Genomic DNA, 25305 nt, shown 5'->3' on the forward strand with positions numbered 1-25305 from the left:
CTGGGACTAGGATTTTACCCATAGAAAACCTGTATATTTTGTAACTATTGTCTAATAATAAATGTTAGCTGTATTTAGATCATAGAAATAGGCCATTACGGCAAATATTTCTTCATAACCCTAAACCTATTCTATAGAAGTACATTTCTTTGGAACACACAATTCATTTGTGTAGAATATACCCCATGCTTGGGTACTATGAACAAAGATGTATTTCAACTTTGCAGGAGTCACTTTAATGGTGCAATGCCAAATGTCCCTCCAAAGCCATCCATTTAACCACTGTATTTTCCAAATAGTCTGTTTTTGTTTTTAAGAAATAGTCCAACTATTTTTGACTTCCAATCATATCACTCCAGAGAAAACTAGTAGAAAATCTAATACCATATATGAGACTGTCCAGTGGTGTAGATGTGTCTCCATAGATTTCTATGGGGGGAAGGAGTTTTCTTTCCATAAAATAAAGAGTAAAATTACTTTATTAAATTAAGTGTAATTATGTTAATCTGTAGGAGATGAGCATGGCATTATTATCCTGACAGAATCTGAATTGAGAGGATACGAGTTTAGCAGACAATAGTATATATACCTCTGATTTCAACCTGAGCATTTGATATAAATTAGCAAATGAATGAGTCTTCTTTTGATGGGTACCAGTTTACTATTCATATGCTATATGTAATAGCTGAAGGTTCAGGCATTTTAAGGTTTGAGAAATTAACACATGAATAGCACGATTATTTTAGAACTCTACTTGGTAAACATCAGCAGATTATAAACTAGTATCTATCATATACTATATTTCTAAAAACAGTTTATACAATTAAATAAAAGTGTGTAGGCAAGGAGCAGTTGTATCAGGCCCAAATCCAGCAAACACTTATGCATGTTCTTAACTTTAAGCATCTGAGTTGTCTCATTGAAGTCAATGGGACTACTCATATGTTTAAATTCAGCACATATGTAAATGTTTGCAGGAATAGGGCCTTAGCGACTTACCTACAGATAATTAACAGTTTTTCAGGCACTGGGTTTGAAAATTGTTCTTAGTTACACCCGTTTTCATACACCTTTATTTTATACAGTATATATAGTACATTATCCTGAGCAAAACTACAATTGGCATCATTATGTGGCATTGTGGACACACTGTATTTTATGCTATTACAGTGATTGGTATAGAATATTTATTTTACAAATCCAATGTGCAGTAAAATGGGAAAATAGTTATTTTTATTAAGCATGGCATTTTTATCAGGATGCACATCAACTGAATTGTAACAAAAGCTAAGCAAACCAGATCAGTTGTGTATTTTCAGTACTATTTCATTGAAAATGTTACACACTATGTGTTCACTCTGCTACTATGAAAAATACTTCAAGTGCTACAATCTCTGTGAATTTCTATTTTCTAAAAAACACTCTAAATACAAACAGTTTATGGGTTTTTAATAATTAATTTGTGAAACATTAACTTTTAATTTTTTTTCTCGTTCCTTCCTTGTTTCACTGACATTCTGTTCCATTGGCTTTTCCTGCCACCTCAGCTTTTTCCCTGAAGAATGTGTGCATAGTGTACATGTAATGTCCCTCAGCATCATTACAAACATAATGTCCAGATATATATGTAACCTTATGTATGTCTTCCATTTGTTGTTCAATGTCCATTTTATTTTATGTAACCTCTTTCTATCTCCATTTTTGTAATAAAGAAAATTGAATGAAAGCATCTTTATCTGTATTTTCTTTATTACTAGTGAAACCTCTTGTCCTTTTCCTGTATTTCCGTTATATCATATTTGGCTGACTAGAATTCTGAACTTCATGGACAACATTTTTGTTTCAACAGTTAACAATGATATTTTATCACTAAAGTGCATATATACCATTTCCCCCATTCTTATTTTGGCTTATGTTAGGTGGCTGCTATATTATACTAGAAAAGCAATTATGTAGCTACTACTGGTCTCTTCCTTGAGATGGTTTTAGTGGCCCTGGAAACAGAAATAATTGTATCTCCTCTTAGGGCTTGTCCACACACTCACGCAAGTTGTACCACTTTAACTATACAGTATAAAAGTGCTTTATACAGTATAGCTCATTGCCATATGGAAAGGGGAACAAGCTAAATATGTAGAAGTCACCTTTATACTGGTATAACTGCATTCACATTAAGAGTTCTACCCATGTAGTTGTTTGTGTAAAAAGAAAATCACAGTCTGTAGCCAAAATAGTTATACAGTACAAAAACTGTATAGATTAGTTTTACAGTAATTATGCAATAGTATTTAGAATTTAAATTGTGCTGATGAGCTCACAACTACTGTATTTGTGTTTGCCCCAACTTTAGTGAACAGGCAGAAAATCCCACTGAACCCGTAAATACGTTGTCAGTCCAAATATAGTGACTAATTCACATAGGGCATCTTCACCTTTCAGGCCTTCTGACTGTGTTCTCTCTGAATAATACTGTTGGCTGGTACAATGTTGCTAATCAAAACTGCGTGGAGTGCACATACCGTGATTTTGAGTTCAACAGTTGGCAAGACAAAGGCATTTTCCTTTTTCTTCACTTAATAGTAATGCAACACTTATATAAAACCATACCTTTTCTAAGCCCTCCACAAACATTGACTGATACTTACAACACTTCCATGAGATAGGTAGGTAAATGGTATTGTTCCCGATTTAAAATTAGGAAGCCAAGCACAGAAGTTAAGTCACTTACCCACGGCTATATAATGAGTCAGTGGGAGAGCTCATGACACAAAAACTACCCTAGTTGGACACAGTATGGAGGAATTCTGGGCTGGTTCTAGGCTATCTCCTCTTAGCTTCCCCATGGAGGAAGCATGTAGGAAGGAGAAGGCGGCATTCTGAGAGCTGGGTGTGTTCTAAAGATCCCCCAGCTGAAGAATGGCCCTTGTTGCAGCTGGGTTTAACTCAGGGCAGCCTCCAGTGATCATGAGATAATGTAGGTGGCTTTGAGCCATCTTTGCCCCTTCGTGTGCTGAATGCAGTTCTTGTGCAGCTGAGAATCCAGGCCTAAAACTCAAGTCTTTGTGTTAGTGATTGAATTCATGTTAATCCTCATCCAGCATGAGCTGGTGTAAGGATTTGCATTGAAGAGACATCAATATTAAATGCCGGATCCTGCAAGCCCTGCATAACTTTAACTCCCATTGAAGTGAAGGGGACATGATCACATACAGGGCTTGAAGATGCTGTTTCTGTGTTAGCATTTAACACTGATGATCTGTCCCTATTTCTTTAAGACCCTAGTACCCTTCTTGAATGTGATTTTCTGCCATCCAGTCTTTTTTCCTGCGTTTTCAGGTTATGAAATCAATTGGGACACGCCAGAAATCTTTACTCTTAATAAATGTTGCTATGGTACCATGCCCATTTGTAAATTAACACCTGAAATGAAAACCGCAAAGATAAAAAATTTGGAATTATGTTTAATGACCAATTTCAATTCCACTTTGTATTTCAAAAACTGTCTAGGTTATGGGTGTCACTTCCTAATGGTAAAGAGAGTAAAAACTGTGAAGGAACTTGTTAATACCTCAGCTAAGCTACACTCTCAGAATACTCTACCTCTTTATTTTGCATTATCTTTAGATGGGGCGGTATTGTGTCATTGCTACTTGAGTAAATGTATGATTGAAGTCAATGGGGAGGCCTGTTTAAAGATTGATGGCATGATATTGCCCATCAGATTATCTCCTCTCTCCTCAGTAAATGCTTGTGCACTCATATAGATGCACTTGTCAAAAAATGTTGTTTTCCCAGGATAGATGGTGTGAATTTTACCCAATATACAGTTGTTGTTTTTTTAATCCGGCTTTTTCCCTCCTAAAACAGGGGATGTTCTGAGAAAGAATGTAAATGATGAATTCCTCGTGTGTGTGTGTGTGTGTGTGTGTGTGTGTGTGTGTGTGTGTGTGTGTTTGTTTATTAATTATTTATTTATTAAGGAGAGATATGCAGCATTACCTTACACATAATTAATGTTACGCATACATGTCTGTCTCACTAGCCCTAATAAGTCTTTCAAGTTCTGTAATGGCAGTGGAGATACAGAGATGAATATCCAACTAGACCAGTGGTATCAATCTTTTCAGCCATATTATATTCAGCCAAATTATTATTTCAGGAAGGCCAAGGAGCCACAATCAGCACTCTGAAGGATGCGGTGATCAGGCTTTTCCTGCTATTATATAGTCAGCTGGCATAAATTAGAAGCAACCTGCTCTGGGGCAGATAATCAGAGAGTTGGTTGTTGGGTTTTTAGTTTCTTCTCCTTTCCACCTCTCCTGAGCTGCCCCAGATAGCTGTGTGCAAAAGGAGAGCCAGTCTTTGCTAGGCACTAGGCCCAGGCAGAACTAGTCAATTGTCTATCTGGCTCTTTCTGTTGCACTCACAATCTAGCAGGGAAGCAGGTAGCTGAGCAATCAAGAGTAAGTGTACAGTACAACAAAAGCCCAGGGTTAAAAGAACACAAGTTAGCATATCCTGGGTTTGTTAACCTGAAGCTTGAGTGTCTACACTCACTTGTAACCCCAGTTCTATTGGACTTGTGCTCTGGAAATCTGTCAAAAGTATCCCACAATTGCACTGGCCAAATTTCTATATCCTCTGGAAAGTCAAGTTTGGTGGACAGTCAAGTTTTCCCACACTGCACTACAAACAAAGGGCATCTACACTGTCTTATGCAGGCCAAAATTTAACCACCCATAGCCCAGACTGCCTAGTGCTCTTCCAATATGTGGCCACTGTAGCCCTTTGTTTGTGGTGCAGTATGGGAAACATTGACTGTCCACCCAACTTGACTTTCCAGAGGACAAAGAAATTCAGTCTGTGCGATTGTGGGATACTTTTGGTGGACTCCCATAGCACAAGTTCAGTAGCACTGCATCTACATTGCAAAGCAATAGGGCTCGACCTGACTCAGATTTGGACCCTCCAACACAGTGATGTCTTGGACCAAGCCCTGGTTTAGCACAATATATGTGTAGTCAGAAGAGGGTTAAGCCTGAGTTTGATCCCTGGACTTACGTTGTGGTTTAGATATACCCTTACTTCTTCCTCCCCTGTGACACAGCAGGTATCCACTGGGGGAGCTGCTGAGCAGCTGCAGAAAGGAAGGACCCAGACTTGCATGAAGTACCCCCAGGTCAGAGCAGAAGTGCTCCTGGAACTGCAGGGCAGGCATTTGAGGTGCCAGGGATAATTCAAAGCCTTCTTTTTAAATATCAAAAGCCATGGCCCCAGGAATGCATTTCAATTAACAATAAAATATATATTTTCTTGTTAGCACAATCATCCTCAAGAGCTATCAGTTGGACACCCCTGAACTGGACTCTGAATTCCCTGTACGCCATTCTGGCTATTTCATTTACATCCACTTTTAGATCCTTTTACATTGCCAGAATGGTGTAAATGGACGTTAGTGTAAAGGAGAATTAAGCCCTAATAACTCATTTGGCTAAAAGGGTCATTAAGGACAATCCTTGCCTAAAAAAATAGAGGAAAAATGCATCTGGAAAGACTGCTTTTCTACAAGAGCTAATTACGGTATATATAATTCAAAGGAAGGCCTCTCTTGGATTTACAAGAAAAGCATAACATTCTTGATAAGCATAATTTCAGATGCTCACAGCTCCGAAACTGTATCAGCTCTAAAACTGACACTCTCAACTATGAAACTGAAAATATCAACCCCTCTTTCACCCACATTGTCTGTCATTTACAACACATACTTCCATATCTGATCCTGTTGTCATTGAAGTCAATAGGAGTTATGCCACTGACTTCATTTTTTGCTGGCTTATGTCCATAACTAGCAATAAGCTAATTTATTACTGGGTTTATCTAAGATGGTAGGCATTTGACTTTCTGTGGGTTAACATTCACAATATATCTACAGCAGGAGGAGTTATATGGTCCTCTTATTTCACAAAAACCGTCAGAATCAGAGTGTTCATGAACATATCAAGCAACACAGGGCATAATTGGTCATTATGACAGGGTGTACTAGGCGCAGAGGCCCTCTGCTGGAGGGCTCACGGTCCTAACACATCCTGCCCCAGGAAAGAGCAGTAGAGGTGGGCCCTCTAGGCTGCCTAGAGAGGCTGTGAGAAAGCAGCCAATTGGAGAGGAGGCAGCAGGGAGCGGCCAATCAGAGTCCAGTAGGCTCACATGAAAGGAGCTGCTGGACAGAGTAGATTCATTTGCTGGCAAGGACTAGGGGAGTAAGGAAGGTGCTCCTGGCTGGCTGAAGGAGTAAGCAGGACTTCACCCCTGGTGTAAGGGTGAGGGTGAAGGTTCTGGGGCTGCAGGGAAGTGGCCCAGGGAACAGCAGAAGCAGTAACAGAGTAAAAAGGGATGCAGCATGTGGCTGCTATTTGTAGGGTCCCTGGGCTGGGACCTGGAGTTGTGGGCTGGTCCAGGTTCTTCCCACCAGCCACTAGGGAAGTGGCTTAAGCCCTGATCAAGGGAATAGTCCATGGATGACCTGGCAGTGGGTCAGCTTTTGTGGGACTTTGATATTTCCTGGAAGGGGAGAGAACTGAACTTCAAGTAATGAACTTCAGCTGGAGAGTGGGGGTCAGTTGAGGCTTGCCAGGAGGCAAAGAATCTCCAGGGAGGAAGGCTGGGGACACTGCTCCATTCCAGAGCAGAAACCATTTGAGTGCTAGCCCAGAAGGGGCTGAGGAATAAGCCTAGGGAGGGATGCAGGAAGAGACCAACTGAGGGACTGGGATAGGCCCCGTTGGACTTCTACCCTGGAAGGGGTTTGTTTTGTTCACATACAGACTGTTAGCAAAGATCCACCTGACGAGGGCAATAGCCAGTAGGAGGCACGGCCAGCAGCGCAAAGCTGAAAAAAGAGCAGGCACGCAAATACCGGACAGCGGGCACTCATGAGAGACATGGACCCCATCACAGTCACACTCTACTATGCTGCCTTTCACCTATGTGTTCTAGGAGACAGTTATAGGTGATTTCAAAAAAAGAAAATCAAACAGACTCCACTAACATTCAATATGTCTTTGTTAGAATCCCGATCTGTTTCTGTAAGGAAACAAATTGAGAAGAACATTGTGGATTGTCACTAACTTTCCCCTTCACCGTGACACATGCTCATAAAAAAATGCTTGCTATGACTTAAAGACTAGTGGCTACAACTTTTAATGCAATTTTCATTAAATCTCAGGGTATACCTATGAACTGTTGGACACTTACCCGGCCCTGTGGTTACATTGCTAAATACAGACCCCTATGCCTATGGAACACACCCATGCCAGGCAAACTAATGGCAGACGGTATAGCCTCATTGAAATTCTCCCATCGTCTTTTCTCAGTGAAAGAAGTGATTGGTCCTAAAGAAGAGTTCTCATACTACTGCTGAGAGCTTAGGTTCCTGCCCATAAACTCACATTCACTTAAACTCTTACCATGATCAGTTTAGCCATCAGCTTTCCCCTTATCAAATCTAAGCATGGGCCAAAGGAACTCTTCTCGTTATCAGAGATCTTACCTACATTTTCAATGTAGGAAAATATTTACCAATCCAAAAATGTGACAAGAAAGAAGTGCTTACAAAGACTATGGATACACTGATAACAGATATGAAACTATTTTGTAAAACCATAAACATGCCTTTTAGCTGCTTATCAATTGAGAAATATTTTATTATGTACAAATGTGAAAGTACTTAAATTTCAAAGATGAGTCTTTTTAATATTTGAACCAGTGACTAATTACTTTGCTTAAAATGAAGGACAGGCCCTTCAATTTGTTTTTTAATTTGAATTGTATCATATTCATCAAAGTTATGTCCATTACAAACACCTCTGGCATTTTCTGCTTTTCTCTTTCATTATAAGGTGTCCATGTAACTATTTTTTTTTTTATTTTCTCTCCCTAGTTCTATTTTACAAAACAATTACAACTGTGCAAGTCCTCAGATGGTCTTGATTCTCAGCACTATGCTCAAATATTAAATGTTATAGTTTACTTTTTATATGTATATCCAAAAATAATGCAGCAATAATTAATTATTGATAAATTTTACAAAATAGAAACATATAGCAAAGAAGAACTATGATAAAAATGCACAATATAAGTTTGTCATGCTGAAGTCATCATCAACATCTTAGGTGACAACTGCCCCAAAAAAGACAGCTAGGACAGGAATGCCTCTTGTGCTAGCCTATAATGGATCACTAGTAAATAAGAGATGTGCTGTAGTAAAATGACAGATTTGCATGAACTCACACAGGAAAATGATAAAAGAAAAAAAATACCATATAACCTGTGGATGAACACTTTTCACAAAGCGATCACTCCATATCTGACCTATCAGTCCTCATCCTCAAAGGAAACCTGCACAACACTTTCAAAAGACGAGCCTGGGAGCTTAAATTCATAAATTTGCTTGACATTAAAAATCATGGTCTTAATAAAGACACTGGTTTTATGGCTTATTAAAACAATCTGTAACCCACTAACCCCCTTCTTTGTCCTATGACTACAGTGGTGTTAATGGGCCACTTCACGTTGAATGGGCCCATAGAATATGTGTTGACTACTTACCCTAAACAATCTGCTCCACCTTATATTTAGCTGTGCCACTGAGTATGTGTCCCAAACCTGAAGAAAAATCTGGGTAAGCTGAAGAAAATGTCTGGGTAAGCCTCCCACCAACAGAAGTTGATCCAATAAAAGATATTACCTCACCCACCTTGTCTCTCTAGATTTGCTCATGAAAGTTATACATAACAAAACTGTATGACTGTGAAAGGAAAGAGTAAATTGTGATAAATGTCCAATTACTGGCCTTTCAGATTCCAAAATATTCATATTCATGAAGTATTGAGTAAGAAATAATCTCACTATCTAAGCCATTCAAATTAAACCTAGCCACATCATTATTTTCTTTTGATTTGCATGTCAAAATGTCACAGCATTGGCAAACTCATATATACGTTTCCATCAACAATAACATAGAATTTGATAAAAAAAAGAAGTATTGATGCTTTAATGCCCAATAGAAGAAACTGAAGATTCAAAACCATTTTCTTATTTGACAGACTGGACCTGGACAAATGTTATTTCCTTCTTGGCCCATCATTAGAATACTTTTGCACTTCTGTACACACTGTATACTTCTGTCTCTATCAGTATTGGACATAGGAGACACAGGAAAATCCAACTTACGTTGGTAAGGAATGATAATGAAGTGCAGCGGCTCAGAGACTAGATAGCTAGACAGTAGTTGCTTTATTCTTTAATGGAAATATAAGGTACCGTATTTAAGAATCTAGTCCCCAATCCTACATAACTGAAGTTTTGTTATTGACTGCAATGAGGGCAGGAGCAGGCCCCTAGCGAGGAGGAATAAAAGGGATATGTAATCAATTCTAAAAAAAGGTAATAATTTATAATAATCTAATGTAAAAGATTAAGTTCTATAAAGCTTCCTCACTCTGCTGAACACTTTATCACACAGCTAATACCAACTGAATTCCATTGTACTACTCAGTAATTACTCACCAACGTGAGTAAGAGTTGCACTGCTTAGCCCTAAACTGCTAAATCCTAACACATGAATCTTATAAGGTCTGATACTATTTTCCAGTTTTACAGTCTAGAAAAGGATTATATTCAGCATTAACCTTGTGTGTTTGAAATAATGCAATACTACATTCTAGCTATTTGAATGCCTGTCAAAAGGTACTATTTTTAAATCAAAAGCAAGAGTTTTTAATGAACTAAATAAGACTTGGAAGCTATTAAATCAAAGCAAAGTCCCAGAGCTTTTATAGTTGCAATAACAATATCTAGTGTGACTTTAGATACTGTTTTTAAGGATATTTGATGTAGGGATGCCAGCCATTTGGCATCATGGACAACCTCTATTGCAGGGGTCGGCAACCTTTCACTTTAATTTAAGATTTTGCGTGCCAGTAATACATTTTAATGTTTTTAAAAGGTCTCTTTCTATAAGTGTATAATATATAACTAAACTATTGTTGTATGTAAAGTAAATAAGGCTTTTAAAATGTTTAAGAAGCTTCATTTAAAATTAAATTAAAATGCAAAGCCCCCCGGACCGGTGGCCAGGACCCGGGCAGTGTGAGTGCCACTGAAAATCAGCTTGCGTGCCGCCTTTGGCATGTGTGCCCAGGGCCGGCTCCAGGCACCAGCCAACCAAGCACGTGCTTGGAGTGGCACCTTGGAAGGGGCGGCCAATCTTGGGGTTGCAGGGGCGCTCGGGATTTTTTGTTTTTGTTTTTGGTTTGGTGGGGCAGTGCTCAAGGTTTTTTGTTTGTTTGTTTTTGTTTCAGCAGCGCGGCACGGGGAGGGGCGGGGGCTTCGGTGGCGCGGCGCTGGGGGGGGGGGGCAGGGGTTGGCGCGGCGCTCAGGGTATGGGCGGCCCGGCGCGGCCCAGCGTCGGGGTTTGGGCGGCCCGGCGCAGCCCAGCATCGGGGTTTGGGCGGCGCGGCGCTCGGGGGGCGTTGGGCGGCGTGGCGCTCGGGGGGGGGGTTCGGCAGCGCGGCGCTTGGGGCGTGGGTATTACGGCGGGGCAGCGCTCTTTTTTTTTGCCCGGGGCGGCAAAAAAGTTAGAGCCGGCCCTGCGTGTGCCATAGGTTGCCTACCCCTGCTCTATTGCAATGAGTACAAGAGGGCAGTGTGAAAGAGAGGACAAACAAGGTAATTCCTTCCACCTGCCACCTTCTTTGGTAGTATTTTCAGAATATATCTCCACATAGTTATCAGTTCCTTTAGCTTCCTGACTCTTCAATTATTATTATTTTTTTGGGGGGGGGAGGTGTATTTTGAAGGAATTTGTGGATTCTAGGCATAACCCAATGGTCCTTACTCTCCACTGCCCTACATCTTGTGCAGTCATTTACACAGTTCAAAATGGGTGTAAAATGCTACAGCAGAATAATAGGCTTTTACACCATTGCACTCACTTTGCATTGGTATAAATAACTGCAAGGTTCAGGGCAATGGAGAATCAGCTGCAATATTTTTTAATCTGCAACTGAGGAAAAAATAATAAAAACACATGTAAGTGCAAAGGTGGCTTTTCCTATGGGGGGGGGGAGAGGTCTCAAGTATCACTTGTGTATGTATAATTTTTGCACATACACCTCTACCCCGATATAACGCTGTCCTCGGAAGCCAAAAAATCTTACCGTGTTATAGATGAAACCGGGTTATATCGAACTGGCTTTGATCTGTCGGAGTGCGCACCCCCCCCCCCCCGAGTACTGCTTTACCGCGTTATATCCGAATTCGTGTTATATCGGGGTAGAGGTGTAAATACCTGCATGTGTACTTTTTGTGCTCTATCACAGAAGGCATGATACATGGGTGATACATGGACATGCAAGCAATAGAATTTACACACACAAAAGCTATTTGAATACACAAGTTTTGCATGTAATAATGCTATCCCCCTTGTGGACAGACAATAGATTCTATGTTCTGGATGTAGAGGACAGTATATGAATTGTGCTTGTACAGCTGTGTGTGCATATGCAAGTGAAAACAACCTTCAGAATACCTGTAGTAACTACTTACAGGGGTGGATAAAGGACAAGTTTTGGAATCAATAAATACTCAGTTGGAGTCTACAAAATTAAATATTTCCACTCATTTATCCCCACTTAAGAGGAGGTTCTGAATTAATTGCCAAATTCCTCTGTTTCCCTCCCACCTACTTTATTTAAAACTCTTTACTCTGATGCTAAACTAAAGTATTACTAGACATTGAACATACGGTTCAGTATTGAAGAGTTTAGAGATTGCCAAAACTTTCCACCGTTTATTTTAAGAACTTGCACCACTTTTATTATTAAAATCCTGAAAGTTTCATGAATTATTGTCCTCTGATAAGTACTTATTTGAAGAAGTGGATGCACGTGGTGCTTTTTTGAAGTAGGCAGTTCCTTTCATTATCATGACGTTAATGTATATCATATTCTTTATGCCACATTCTGTGCAATTAAAAGCATATTATACTAAAAGCAGCATTGGTTTGACAAATGACAATCAAAACGCATGGCAAATATAGATTTTTTTTCAGATCAGTGTTTTAAAAGGTATGGTTATGGTTCGATTACTAAAGATGGGTATATAATAAACCTTTCAAGGAATATGTTCAGACTCAATTCACTCAAATTAACATAGAATTAATAGGATGTGTATTAAGTGTGCAATATACTAGGGAAGCCATGCACATAATGAATGTAAAAATATATTACTATTGTAGCTCGTCAAAGAAGGCAGCTAGCACTTTAAGTCCATGTGATACATTATGGAACATTTTGAAAAGTGTCCCGTTGATTTCAATGGAAGCTGAGTTAGGCTAACGCTGAGTCCCACTGACTTCAGTGGGAGCAGAGTTAAACTAGTGCTGGTCACTTTTGAAAAATCAAATCCTTAAACTATATTTCAGAAACAGAAAGAAAAATAAGCAGCAAAAACAGATGCACTTTTAGGAATAAGCATTACATTATTGCAAATGTCCATAGTAAGGAATGGCAGGATAGGATAATGGATCCATCAGTATTAGAAAACCAATGATGGCAAACCTATGGCATCACAACCATCAAGTCCAGCCTCAGACTTTGGTGGAGTTGGTGCCACTATCCTCAGGGTAAGCCAGGGAGACAGGTGTGGAGAAGCAAAATGAGGAAAATTGTCAACTGGGGCAAGGATTAGACCCTCACATGCAAGTATAAAAGTAAGTCTGCATGAAGGAATAAAAGGGGCAGAAAAGACACAGATATCAGGAAAACCAAGGACAGAAGAGGGATCACATAGTTGCTGTAGTAAGAGGAAGAAAAGATCAGATAGAATGAATGGAAGAGAAAGGGGGAGGCAGTCAGAAAAGCAGGGGTCAGAAGTGAGGGAAGGAAAGGAAAGGCTCAAAACAAAGAGAAACTAAGGAATGGCCAGAAGGAAACAAAACAAGAAAGATTTACTGTATGGAGCAAATTTTTAACTAATGAATGGAAATACTGCATATACAATTCATAATTAACCCATGGAACTCATTGCTACATGATGATGCTGAATCCAAAATTTTCAAACTAAAGTTAGGTTCTTATATATTGAGCAGCTAGCAGCTAAGGTTGAAACACTGGGCCCAAGATCTTAATGGATTCACAAAAATATTAGAGATTTATATGTGGAAAGCTAACCTCCACAGGCACTTTAGATTATAAAAAAACAAACCTTATACCTAAAGATATCAGCTGAACACTAACAGATGGGTCAGAAGAGGAAAATTCTGCAGACAGGTTACAACATAATTATTCCCTACAGAGTTTCATTTTCCTTTCTCTGAGGCATCTGGTGCTGACAACTGTCAGAGTCAGGATACTTGGCTAGATGGAAGTTAGGTCTGAACCAGTATGCCACATTTTATGGGCCACATCATCGTCTTCTGCAGTAAATCATTTGGCAGAAACTTGAGAGGATGAACTTACTTTGAGGATTATTTCATGCAGATTCCCCCTCATTGTTCCATTGAGGGGAAGGGAGTGGGCTTGCCTGGTTCCCGTAGAGCAGACTACAAGGCCTGCCTCCTAAGCTTGGGGGATCCTGCTGGAATCCAGAAACCATCACAGATGGAGTCGCAGCACCCCTCGCTCTTGGTTCCCATTGGAGTATCACTACTAGACTCTCTTTGGCTGTGGCTGCTCTGGGGCCATAGGGGTTAAACAGAAAGATAATGCAGCCACAGAGTGTATTATCTCTAAGTTTCATGAGCTGCAGGGGGACAATGAATGTGAATCCCTTCTCCCAGCTTTGGCCTGTCACTTCTCCTTCAACTGAACAGGTCTTTCAGCACCCGCCCCCCCCTGAGCAGTCCCCAGAGCCTTCTTGGGTTCCAGAATTGGTTGGGGCAGTGAAGTTCAGCCTGTGTTTGCATGGGTTGAGGGAGATCCATGTCTGGAAAGTTCCCTTCAGTCTCTTGTGCTAATGCGCCTATAATCTGTTATGTGGATGAATCATTTCAGTTCTGAAATAGGAAATAGTGCGATAAAAATGTTCTTGTTAGTAGTAGCAGTAATACTGTGGTAGCACCTGTGGGCCCCAGCTGAGGTCTGAGCCCCATTGTGCAGGGTGCTGTACGAGCTCACAGTAAGAGTAAAGCAGTGGGGAAGCAGACTGCTACTGGCCATGTGGTTTGTCCCTGAGCCATCTTGCTAATGGAGCATATGATGGCTCCAGTAGGTGCCATGTTGTGGGTACATCTTACTGTCCCTCCAAAACTAAGTAATGTGTGCCTCGTCCTAACAAGCATACATGTAGAAGATTGGATCTTGGCCATATCTTCCAACCAACACCTCACAACAAAACACTGCTCTTGGAACCCTGTACTGCAGTCGGGCATGTAACATATTCCCCATCCTTGCCAACAGTCAACTACATTAGTTATTGATTCTGCTGTGCTGTTTTGTAGGTACATGGGAAGGAAGAAGCTCCTCCCAGGAGATTCAGGACATAGTCATAAAAAAAAAGACCTTGATTTCAGCATGCATCTTTTTCTGAAAACTGTTGATATCAGATGAGACTGCAGTGATACATTGATTAATATACAGTATCTTTCATTCCCTTGCATACATACCTATTCAGATCCTTTGCATCTGCATACTTTACTTACAAACATTCAAATGGGGGGAAGGGAGAGGCAGCTGAAAATGAAAGGGAAACTTCTCTAACGCAAAGAGGCAGACAAATATACATCAATCAAATATGAATGACTCAGAAGATGTCTCAGCCAATCCTGAATCATAAACAATTGCCAGAATCTCGTTGTGCAAGACACCAATGCTGCTGTAATAGGCATTTCCCTCAGGTGGCTGGGTTTTTGTGATCAGGAAGAATTAATTATGCAGCCTCCTCCTTTTCTTGCTGGCTGAAAGTTTGACACACGTTATCCTCTGTTGACATAATAATGATACTTGGTTGAGATTTAAAAATAAAGTTGTGTGGGAGTTTTAGCTCCTTATGAAAAAGACTTATAAAATGAGACTCTTTCCAGAGATGGGTGGATGTTTTCTTTTTTTTTATAGGGCACAATTTCTGCTCCACAAAATTCTATAGGATGGTTCAAAACTGTATAGAAATGATCTCTTTTAATATTAAATTCTGTAGGTATTTAGAGGCATTTCTCTAGAACCTCATTACATTTTATAGGACTTTTCTGGTTTCATTACTATTAACATCTATATTTTTCCATAAAGTGAGTGTACATTTCAGTCTTTTTGACAATCTTGATTAAATTATTAATTCAAAATATATTTGTATGTAAGTTACCCATTGGCTGTATAGGCATTTCAGAGTTACAGGGATACTGTAAGTCAGGGCATGTCAGTCTTTATCTAATGTGTTCAGGTATCAGAAGTCACGCTGGGCAACATTTAACTTGGAAATTTTACATCAAAAATAAATAAACTAATTCATCTCAAATGTCAGGATTCCAAGACTGCTGGCAGGGACATTGCATAAATGATGCATTATTTTCATTGGGGCTATGCAGTGTAGCTGTTATCTAGTGTTTTCCTTTATACGTTAAGCTTTTTGGGAAAAGACTTCAAAGGGAAAAATACTGAATTCTGTTTTATTACATGATAAACTTCTAAATAATGCTGTTATAATAAAATAACCCATGCAAAATGGCATGACATTGATTGCAACAAAATAAGAAAAACCCAGCTCCCTTTAAAACAGGAGTTTCCACTTTTCCTTTTTAGAGCTCCATAACATACATTAATGAAGCATATATCCCTGTTAAAATTATGCATTGATTTAGTATATACAAGCAACATCAACTTATTATAAAGGCCAGATACATTGTATTTTAGTTAAGGAATTTAATTAAGCAAAAAATAGAAATCCATCTAAAAATTATGTGCTTTAACTAAAATTGGTCCAAAGTATATTGGCAGTGCTGGTGGGGGTAGCGGAGTGGAGAGAGAAAGATAAAAGCACTGTCAAAATCTTTGCCAGTTTGTGATTATACATTTTGCTCTCTGTCATTGCAGCGCTTGTTTATACTACTGTCGAACAAAATCCTGCCCTTAGTCTAGCAGCTGGGACGGTACCAGTACTTTGCTGACTGGATATCTGAAACATCATCGCTAGGCAAGATCGCAAGCAACAACACACTGTTGTGTGCTATTTAGTACTCCCTTGTGTAATTTACTCATGGATTCTATCATGAGAAGCATAGCAATAGTCAATTTATGTATGGATTCTGTCACTGGCTAGAATACCACTACCCATTTTTTGATCTATATCCCTTAGCCCTCATGTCGTGAGCTCTTGTAGAGGTGCTTTCCAACCTCAGAGGTCAGACACAATTCCTCTTCTGCATGACGGAGGGATACTTCTTCTGTACACAGATAAAACTTTCATTATGAGCTTCCTAAACCTGCCCCCCGATAGAGACTTTATTTACAAAATCTAATCTTTTCTTTGTTTTTAAGATACCCTTTTTAATGGCCTTGGGCTCGGTGCAGTCATTGGCCTAGGAGTAGCAGCCCTATTGTTAATCCTTGTTGTGACTGACGTCAGCTGCTTCTTCGTACGGCAATGTGGATTGCTAATGTGCATCACTAGGAGAATTTGTGGGAAAAAGAGTGGCTCCAGTGGAAAAAGTAAAGAACTAGAAGAAGGAAAAGCTGCATACCTGTGAGTATCAATAATATATCTTGGGAAAATGCTTAAAACAAAAATGTTGTCTGTCCAACACGTGTATATTACCTTGGTGTTAAGTTTGTGATATGACAAAAATCATACTTCACAAGTTATTTCTACTACATGGGACCTCGTTGAGGAAATGGTTGTAGGGGACAACCTTGGCTCGAGTGACCATGAGCTAATTCGGTTTAAACTAAATGGAAGGATTAACAGAAATAAAACTGTGACTAAGGTTTATGATTTCAAAAAGGCCAACTTTAATAAATTAAGGCAACTACTTAGGGAAGTCCATTGGGCTAACATACTTAGGGATCTAAAGGCAGATGACGCCTGGGATTATTTCAAGTTGAAGTTGCACGAGCTGTCCGAGGCCTGTATCCCGAGAAAGGGAAAACGGATAGTAGGCAGGAGATTTAGACCTAGCTGGATGAGCAGGCGTCTCAAAGGGGCGATTAAGAAAAAACAGAAAGCGTACAAAGAATGGAAGAGGGGAGGGATCAGCAAGGAAACCTACCTTATTGAGGTCAGAGCATGTAGGGACGCAGTGAGAAAGGCCAAAAGCTGTGTAGAGTTGGACCTTGCGAGGGGAATTAAATCCAATAGTAAGAGGTTTTATAGCCATATAAATAGGAAGAAAACAAAGAAAGAGGAAGTGGAACCGCTGAAGAATGTAGATGGAGTGGAGATTAAGGATAATCTAGGCATGGCACAATATCTAAATGAATATTTTGCGTCGGTCTTTAATAAGGCTAATGAAGGGCTTAGAAATAGCGTGAGCAGGACAGAGGGGAATAAAGGAGGGGGGATTGACATTACAGCATCAGAGGTGGAAGCCAAACTTGACCAGCTAAACGGGACTAAATCGGGCGGACCGGATGATCTTCATCCTAGAATATTGAAGGAACTGGCACGAGAAATTGCAAGCCCCTTAACGATAATTTTTAATGAATCTGTAAACTCGGGGGTGGTACCGTTGGACTGGAAAATAGCTAATGTGGTTCCTATTTTCAAGAAGGGGAAAAAAAGTGACCCGGGTAACTACAGGCCTGTTAGTTTAACATCTGTAGTATGCAAAGTCTTGGAAAAATTTTTGAAGGAGAAAGTAAAGACCTTGAGGCGAATGGCAATTGGGACAAATTACAACATGGATTTACGAAAGGCAGATCATGCCAAACCAACCTGATCTCCTTCTTTGAGAAAGTAACAGACCTTCTAGATAAAGGAAATGCGGTGGATCTAATATACCTCGATTTTAGTAAAGTGTTTGATACTGTGCCGCATGAGGAATTATTGGTTAAATTGGAAAAAATGGGGATCGATATGAAAATCCAGAGGTGGATAAAGAACTGGTTAAAGGGTAGACTGCAGCGGGTAGTACTGAAAGGTGAACTGTCAGGTTGGAGGGAGGTCACCAGTGGGGTTCCTCAAGGTTCGGTTTTGGGTCCGATTTTATTTAATCTATTTATTACTGACCTCGGAACCGAATATAGGAGTGGGCTGATAAAGTTTGCGGATGACACAAAGTTGGGAGGTATTGCCAATTCGGAGAAGGATCGGGATATTCTCCAGGGAGACTTGGATGACCTTGTAAATTGGAGTAATAGTAATAGGATGAGATTTAATAGTGAGAAGTGTAAGGTGATGCATTTAGGGATGACTAACAAGAATTTTAGTTATAAGCTGGGGACGCATAGGTTGGAAGTGACGGAGGAGGAGAAGGACCTCGGAGTCCTGGTTGATCGCAGGATGACTATGAGTCGGCAATGTGACGTGGCTGTGAAAAAAGCTAATGCGATCTTGGGATGCGTTAGGCGAGGTATTTCTAGTAGGGACAAGGAGGTGCTGCTTCCGTTATACAAGGCGCTGGTGAGACCTCATTTGGAGTACTGTGTGCAGTTCTGGTCTCCTATGTTTAAAAAGGACGAACTCAAACTGTAACGGGTACAAAGAAGGGCCACTAGGATGATCCGAGGAATGGAAAACCTTTCCTATGAAAGGAGACTCGAGGAGCTCGGTTTGTTTAGCCTAACCAAAAGAAGGCTGAGGGGGGATATGATTGCTCTCTTTAAATATATCAGAGGGATAAATACCGGGGAGGGAGAGGAATTATTTCAGCTCAGTACTAATGTGGACACGAGAACGAATGGATATAAACTGGCCGTGGGGAAGTTTAGGCTTGAAATTAGACGAAGGTTTCTAACCGTCAGAGGGGTGAAATTTTGGAACAGCCTTCCGAGGGAAACGGTGGGGGCGAAAGACCTCCCTGGCTTCAAGATTAGGCTAGATAAGTTCATGGAGGGAATGGTTTGATGGGATAACGTGATTTTAGTCAATTAGGCAATAACGTGCCATCGCTGGTAAAATGAGGGTCCGGCTGGAGATTCTTGCCTGTATGCTCGGGGTTCTACTGATCGCCATATTTGGGGTCGGGAAGGAATTTTCCTCCAGGGTAGATTGGCAGAGGCCCTGGAGGTTTTTCGCCTTCCTCCGCAGCATAGGGCAGGGGTCGCAAGCTGGAGGATTCTCTGTGACTTGAAGTCTTTAAATCACGATCTGGAGACTTCAACAGCTGAGTTAAGGGAAAGTGGGCGGGTCAGCTTTTGTGGTCTGCATCATGCGGGAGGTCAGACTAGATGACCACAATGGTCCCTTCTGACCTTAAAGTCTATGAGTCTATGAGTCTATAATCAATGAATCTTGATGTTATCCTGATGTTTGCACTGTAAGGCAACAATGGTGGTATATCAGATGTATGGTAACTGATGGCAAATGTTGCTTTTTTAAAGGATTTTAAGAGTCCCTGTTTTGGCTATTTAAACTATTCTGCCATAAGGAGGACAGTGTTCCTGAGTGAGTAATATGCACAGGAACACATGGGAACAGATGATAGAGCCATTGTAGCTCCACACACACTCTGCTCGTCCTGGAGCTCCTAATGCAGTGACCTGTGATGCCAAAATTCTGACTCCTGTACATCCTCCGATATTGGTGCCAATGACTAGCCCCAGGAAAAGAGACAAGGGCACACTGGCTTGTTGTGAAGTATGTGAAGCAACATTCTATCTTAACAAGTAGAACTAATTCTAGACAAGCTGAACAGCTGCTACCACTGACGTTTGACATTATGCCTTTTGTGGGCATTTAAAAAAAATAGAAAGGAGAAAAGGTTAGATGTTATAAGAAGGACATGGTGGAACTATAAATTAATACAAAGTGGGATTTTACTGTAATGGCTACAGCAAATACTTGCTAAAAATAAAATAAGTGACTAAGAAAAAACCGCATGCCAGGGGGGGGGGGGCGAAGCCATATTAATTGGAGGTATATGAAGGAACAGTTCATTTATGTGGAAGGAAATGTCATTAAATGGTGAGAGATCCATGAGAGCTATGGAAGTCATCCATGTATGTCCTGGTCATATAAGTCAAGGTTACTTTGTGTTCCCAATTTTTACAGTTTCCAAAGCATTTGAAGGAGATAATACCCATAACTTACCTTCCTCCCATTTTTGAAATGTTTTCCTCCCTTGAATTTTAGATCTGAAAACATTCCTTCTCACCTATGTCCACCTAGCATAATTGAGTAGACATGTAACAAATTCTACAAGTATACTAACTTTATGTGGCTTACAATAAGAGACAGTAATAGCATCGCTTTTTCTATGAATAACACCAAATCTTCAGATTCAATAGATAGAACATCTAAAGACAGAACAGAGCTCTGATTTAGCAATTCATCCCTATTCAGCAAAGCTCTTAGGCTTGGGGATAAGTACTTGGCTAAACGGGGATGGATTAAAGTATGTGCTTAGGTAATTTACTGAATCAGGACCTTAATGTGCTGAAGTTTCAGATGTCACTGATAAGCATTTTATATCTAAGTAGCAAATCCAGATTCATTTTGATCAGTCAATATCTGATTTACCAACAATATGCAGCTTCCAGAAAATACAAAGCTGACCAGTAAGCTCATATAAAAGAGATTTCTGCTAGGATTTCTTCAAGACACTTTTCTGGTAGGCGTGATGTCTTATTTATTTACATTTCTTTTTCTCTTGGGATGGTCTTGTGAGATGCAAATCTTGTCTTGTTGTCTTATGATCCCCAGTCTACATCCTTATTTCAGCATGTTTCAACACATCATATATAGTGTAATGCAGGACAATCTAAAATTTCCAGACAAACTTGAGCATTCTCAATTTTCTTTTATTTCACATCAACTAGGCATCTTAAAATAAGACATTGGATGTTTGCATATTTTTCAGTGGGGCAGGTATTTTTTTTAATTATGTTTGATTTCTGAGAAATGTATTGCCAAGAACTATGTTCCATATGTATTGATTGTAGAAATATAGCCCATGCAGAATTTACTAGGCAACTAAGATAGAACTAAAGTAAGGTGTTTCCTGCAACCTGTATTTTTTTCTGCATAGTGTATATACATTATTTCTTTATAAATGAAGAGCACATTCTACATGCATTCTGCTTTCTAATAAAATCATATTTTCTAGGATTTGGATATATAATTTTTTTTCATTGGGAATAAGATTCTAAATATATAGGATAAAATCAGTAGAAATTATAAGACCCTTCATCCATCTCATTATGATCCATAATTGTTGCATGTACTTGAAGTAGGCCTCATTCTAACATGTGCCTATATGAAAAGGTTGGCAGTTAGATAGCTCCTAATTAGCGCTCAAATATATCCTAAATTGATCACTTCCAGTTGATACCTTAAAAAATAAATGTTTGACTAATTTAAATGCATTGCAAATTGAATGTCATTTTCACAAGTATATGAACACTGGTTAAGCATCATTTTTACAGAATGCAAAGGGCTGTTGAGTATTATTGTAACACAGAGATCCCTAGCTGGTCAATATGGTCTACACTTTTTCTACACTCCCATTTCCTGTCTCTCTAGCAGTCTGCATAGCTGGTAGGAAAGAAGGACTCTTTCTGAGACTATCTAGTCACTAAGTGTTAGTTAGAGCTCTCTATCCGTATTGCAGATAGATAGATAAGAGCATATGTAAAGTCTCTGTGTAAGAATTATATTATATTTTTTGGCAACAATATAGAAATATAAGACATGAGTTAAGCTAAGACATATCCCTTGTCATGGGACCCAGGCTAAGCTCAGGGAGCTAGCAACCAGGCTGATTTCTGGACTGCAACAGGTCTAGAAATCAGATTGCTAAAGATGAGGGATTCCCCACTTATATGTCAGTTGTCCTGGGTTTTCTGCATTCAAATGATTACCGTTCCTAGGAACCTGATTCAGGATGTGATCTCAAGGAGAGGAAAGGGATGTTTGTTCTTTCAGTATTGGAAGATCACAGCATTTTTGGGCACACAATGATTTGCGCTTCTAACATAGAAAATTTTATTAGTTACTAATTAGCATTATTTTCTGTATTGCTGTAGCTATTCAATGCTCTGGCCCACATTTGGGCCACATTGTATTGGACACTGTTAGAGTGCATAGCGAGCAACCACCCCTGCTCACAAATTGCTTAGAATTCATTGTCTGATTTTATGGGGGAGGGGGGGAATCAGTAGTTTAAGGGTGGGGAGTCTTCATCTGTTCATAAACAAGGGAAGTGTAAGATAGATAGATATATTTCAAATTGATTTAAATGTTTGGTGGGAGCTATTCAGGTCTGATGAGTAAGGGCCAGATTTTCATTTTGCACTAAGCCTTCTTTACATTGCTACAGCAGTAGAGAGAAGCCATAAAATGCCCATAGCTTTATATTTATACCCACTTTAAGGCTCAGTACCCTGCCAGAGTGTTGTAAAGGGGCCATAGTGCAAATAACAATCAAGCCCTATGTTTTACTTATTGCTTCTGCTGAGGTCAGTAAAGGTTTTTTGCCAGCGAGAAGCTGTCCATTTATTATGTACTCATAAACAAATGCTCTTTTGAGATTTTATGGTACGCATACGTGCTTTTAGGCCAGATAAGCAGCTGCAGCGACTGAATGCTTTGAAGGTTGTAAGAAATCAGGAGCAAAACTGTTGAATGTGTTCCAGTGTTAATCGTTGCTAATTGGTTTTGCTTTTTCTTCAGTGACTTTTTGAAAGGAGGGATCATGGTAATTAATAAAGTGTAATGCATTCTGATACCATAATGATGGAGGTTAAGACTCTTTTAATATTTTTTAGGAAAGATGGATCAAAAGAGCCAATAGTGGAAATGAGAACAGAGGATGAAAGAATTACCAGTCATGAAGACGGGAGTCCAGTAAATGAGCCAAATGAAACAACACCACTCACAGAACCTGAGTATGTAGCCTGGTATTTCTAACAGCTTTTCACTAACTATGCACTGCCTGATTAGAATGAATAGACTTTCAGCTATGTGCAAGAAAAAAAAGAAGCACGGATAGCATTGTGGGATATGCTCGTACGCTCTGTTTATCAGTGTATTTTGTTTTAGCAGCGACCGTTTCAGGAAGGAGTGAGCATCTCCATCCCTTTACCACTCACTTGCCTAACTCACAGCACAACATAAGTTGTAGGTTGTCCAGCCCTTCCCTGCTGCTGTGAGATGGGAGGGGGCAGTGGTAATTTCAGACCCCTGCCTTTCTTTTCATTGCTTCTGGCATTGAGGGTGGAAAGAACTAGGAAAATTGCATGCCACATTCCCTTTCCTGTTACCCAGTGGTCCTAGAGATACACTCCAAATGAATGCTGTCCTGCCCAAGCTGCATCCTAATGCTGCTTCTGTGCCCTCTGTGAATGTAGGTCTTCTCTGGTTAGCCCCATCATCCCACACCACATATATTCTACAGTTGTGTAACTTGGAGCCCAGCTGTCTGTGCAAGGCCATTTGGTATAGCTGGTGGAACTGTGCTCAGATATTGGCTCCTCTGCTGAGTTGCTCACTTCCCACCCCTCAGCTTTATTGCTGGAAGTTGCATGCTGAGGAGCAGCTGAAGGAGCTTTCCAGGATGGCTACAAGGACCTCACAGTCTGTGGTGGGTTCAAGAATCAAGGGGATGTCCCAGGGTTGCTGGCCCTTTGAAGGGGAAATGGGGCCTCAGTGCACCTGTGCCAAGATCCGCTCAGTTCCCCAGAAGGGTAGGTAGCAATGAATGAGTTAATTAAGTCAGGCCAGGTCTGGGGATGTAAGGGAGGAATAGAGAGACACATGGTGTAGTCTCTAGGGAAGGGAGCTGGAGTACGAGCCTAATATTTGAGCTAGGAGTGTTAGGCAGAACAAAAGCCTGCGGAGTTGTAGCTGTCTGGAAAAAAGCAGTGAGTGCTGCAGGGGGTAAGAATGGCTCCTGCAGGAAGTAAAAGGGTCTGTTTGATTATACGCTAGCTCTGGGGATGAGGACTAGGGACTCCTAATTCTAGGAGAGAGACTGAACCCAGCTCCAGAGAAGAAGATTAATGGGCTCCTGACTCAAAGAGAGAGGAGAGTGAGGAGTTTTAGTGAGAGTCAGAGGCTGGAGCAGGGAGAAGATACAGACAGGCCTTGCATCTTCTCCAGTTGCTCAGAGAGCAGGACAAGATAGTCCCTTAGGGAGGAGGGGCTGGGCCCAGCTGGAGTCTGGACAGAAGACACTTTATTTTGAATGTATTTGAACTCATATAAAGTAGAACTTCAGCAGGGTGCTTTTGTCTCATACCTTCTGGATTGTATGGAATTCTTTAAGGGGCCCTGCCCAGAAGGGGAAACTGAGGCAGGGCATTGCAGAGCTATGGTTTGCCAGCAGGAGGTTCTCTGGAGGCAATTGTCCCATTACAGGGGGGAAGAGCTATTGGCTCCATAGAATCCAAAAGTCTGAATTCTGATGGGCACCAGATTCTGGCCTCTGTTCTACCTATTATAGCCAATAGAGCAAATTCAGTGGAGCAGCACTGTTGCTATTACCATTTTAAATAATCTCTTCAAGATGTGTGTAGAGTGTGTGACTTGTTTTATGGTAGATCACAAATGAATGTGACACTATTCAAAGTCAGCCACTGAGTTTTCATTGTGATGAGTATTTGTGATGTGCATATCTTTTTTTTCTCTTGAAAATTGGGTTTACTTGTGAAAATTGACTGATATTTAAACAGCTAGAATGGCAGCATAATTACTGGTACTGGGGTCCTAACCATGTGAACCTAAGGAAGACAGATCAATTACTAAATAAATTCATCCAGAAAGTAATGGCCCGTGAGTCTCAAAGATGGATTTATATTTATGGAAGAAGAGGCTGAGCCAAAGCCTCTGTGATCTTTGGGTGAATGAGAGCAAAAAAATCTCTCACTGCTGTGCAAAGACCCTTAAATAGTAAATGGTGTAGAGACAGAAATCAGCAAACTGTATATTTCTATAGAAAATAAAATACTTTTGTAAAGGAAAGCAAGTTCTTAATCGCTGTCTGTTTCTGAAAATACAGAAAAGGCTTCTTACTTGCCATCAAGTAGAACTGCAAAATGTAAGAGTCCCTACACAATCAGGGAAGATCCGGTGCTACTGACTGCCACTGATGTTTGTGGGGAAATGCTCGGGGATTCTAATGAGAATTGATGTATGTTTCTTTTTTAAATAACATGTGTCTGA

At 40.2% G+C, this 25305-nt stretch overlaps 1 protein-coding gene across 1 annotated transcript in view; it reads left to right on the forward strand.

The window, feature by feature from the left end:
• NCAM2 (neural cell adhesion molecule 2) overlaps positions 1 to 25305 on the forward strand; it is a 272786-nt gene that overhangs the window by 240419 nt on the left and 7062 nt on the right. The window contains exons 16-17 of the mRNA XM_065401487.1: positions 16527 to 16731; positions 22911 to 23030. Of these exons, the coding sequence (XP_065257559.1) occupies positions 16527 to 16731; positions 22911 to 23030 (325 nt within the window). The remainder of the gene's footprint in view (positions 1 to 16526; positions 16732 to 22910; positions 23031 to 25305) is intronic.

The sequence above is a fragment of the Emys orbicularis genome, chromosome 1 (genome assembly GCF_028017835.1).
Source record: "Emys orbicularis isolate rEmyOrb1 chromosome 1, rEmyOrb1.hap1, whole genome shotgun sequence".
NCBI lineage: Eukaryota > Metazoa > Chordata > Testudines > Emydidae > Emys > Emys orbicularis.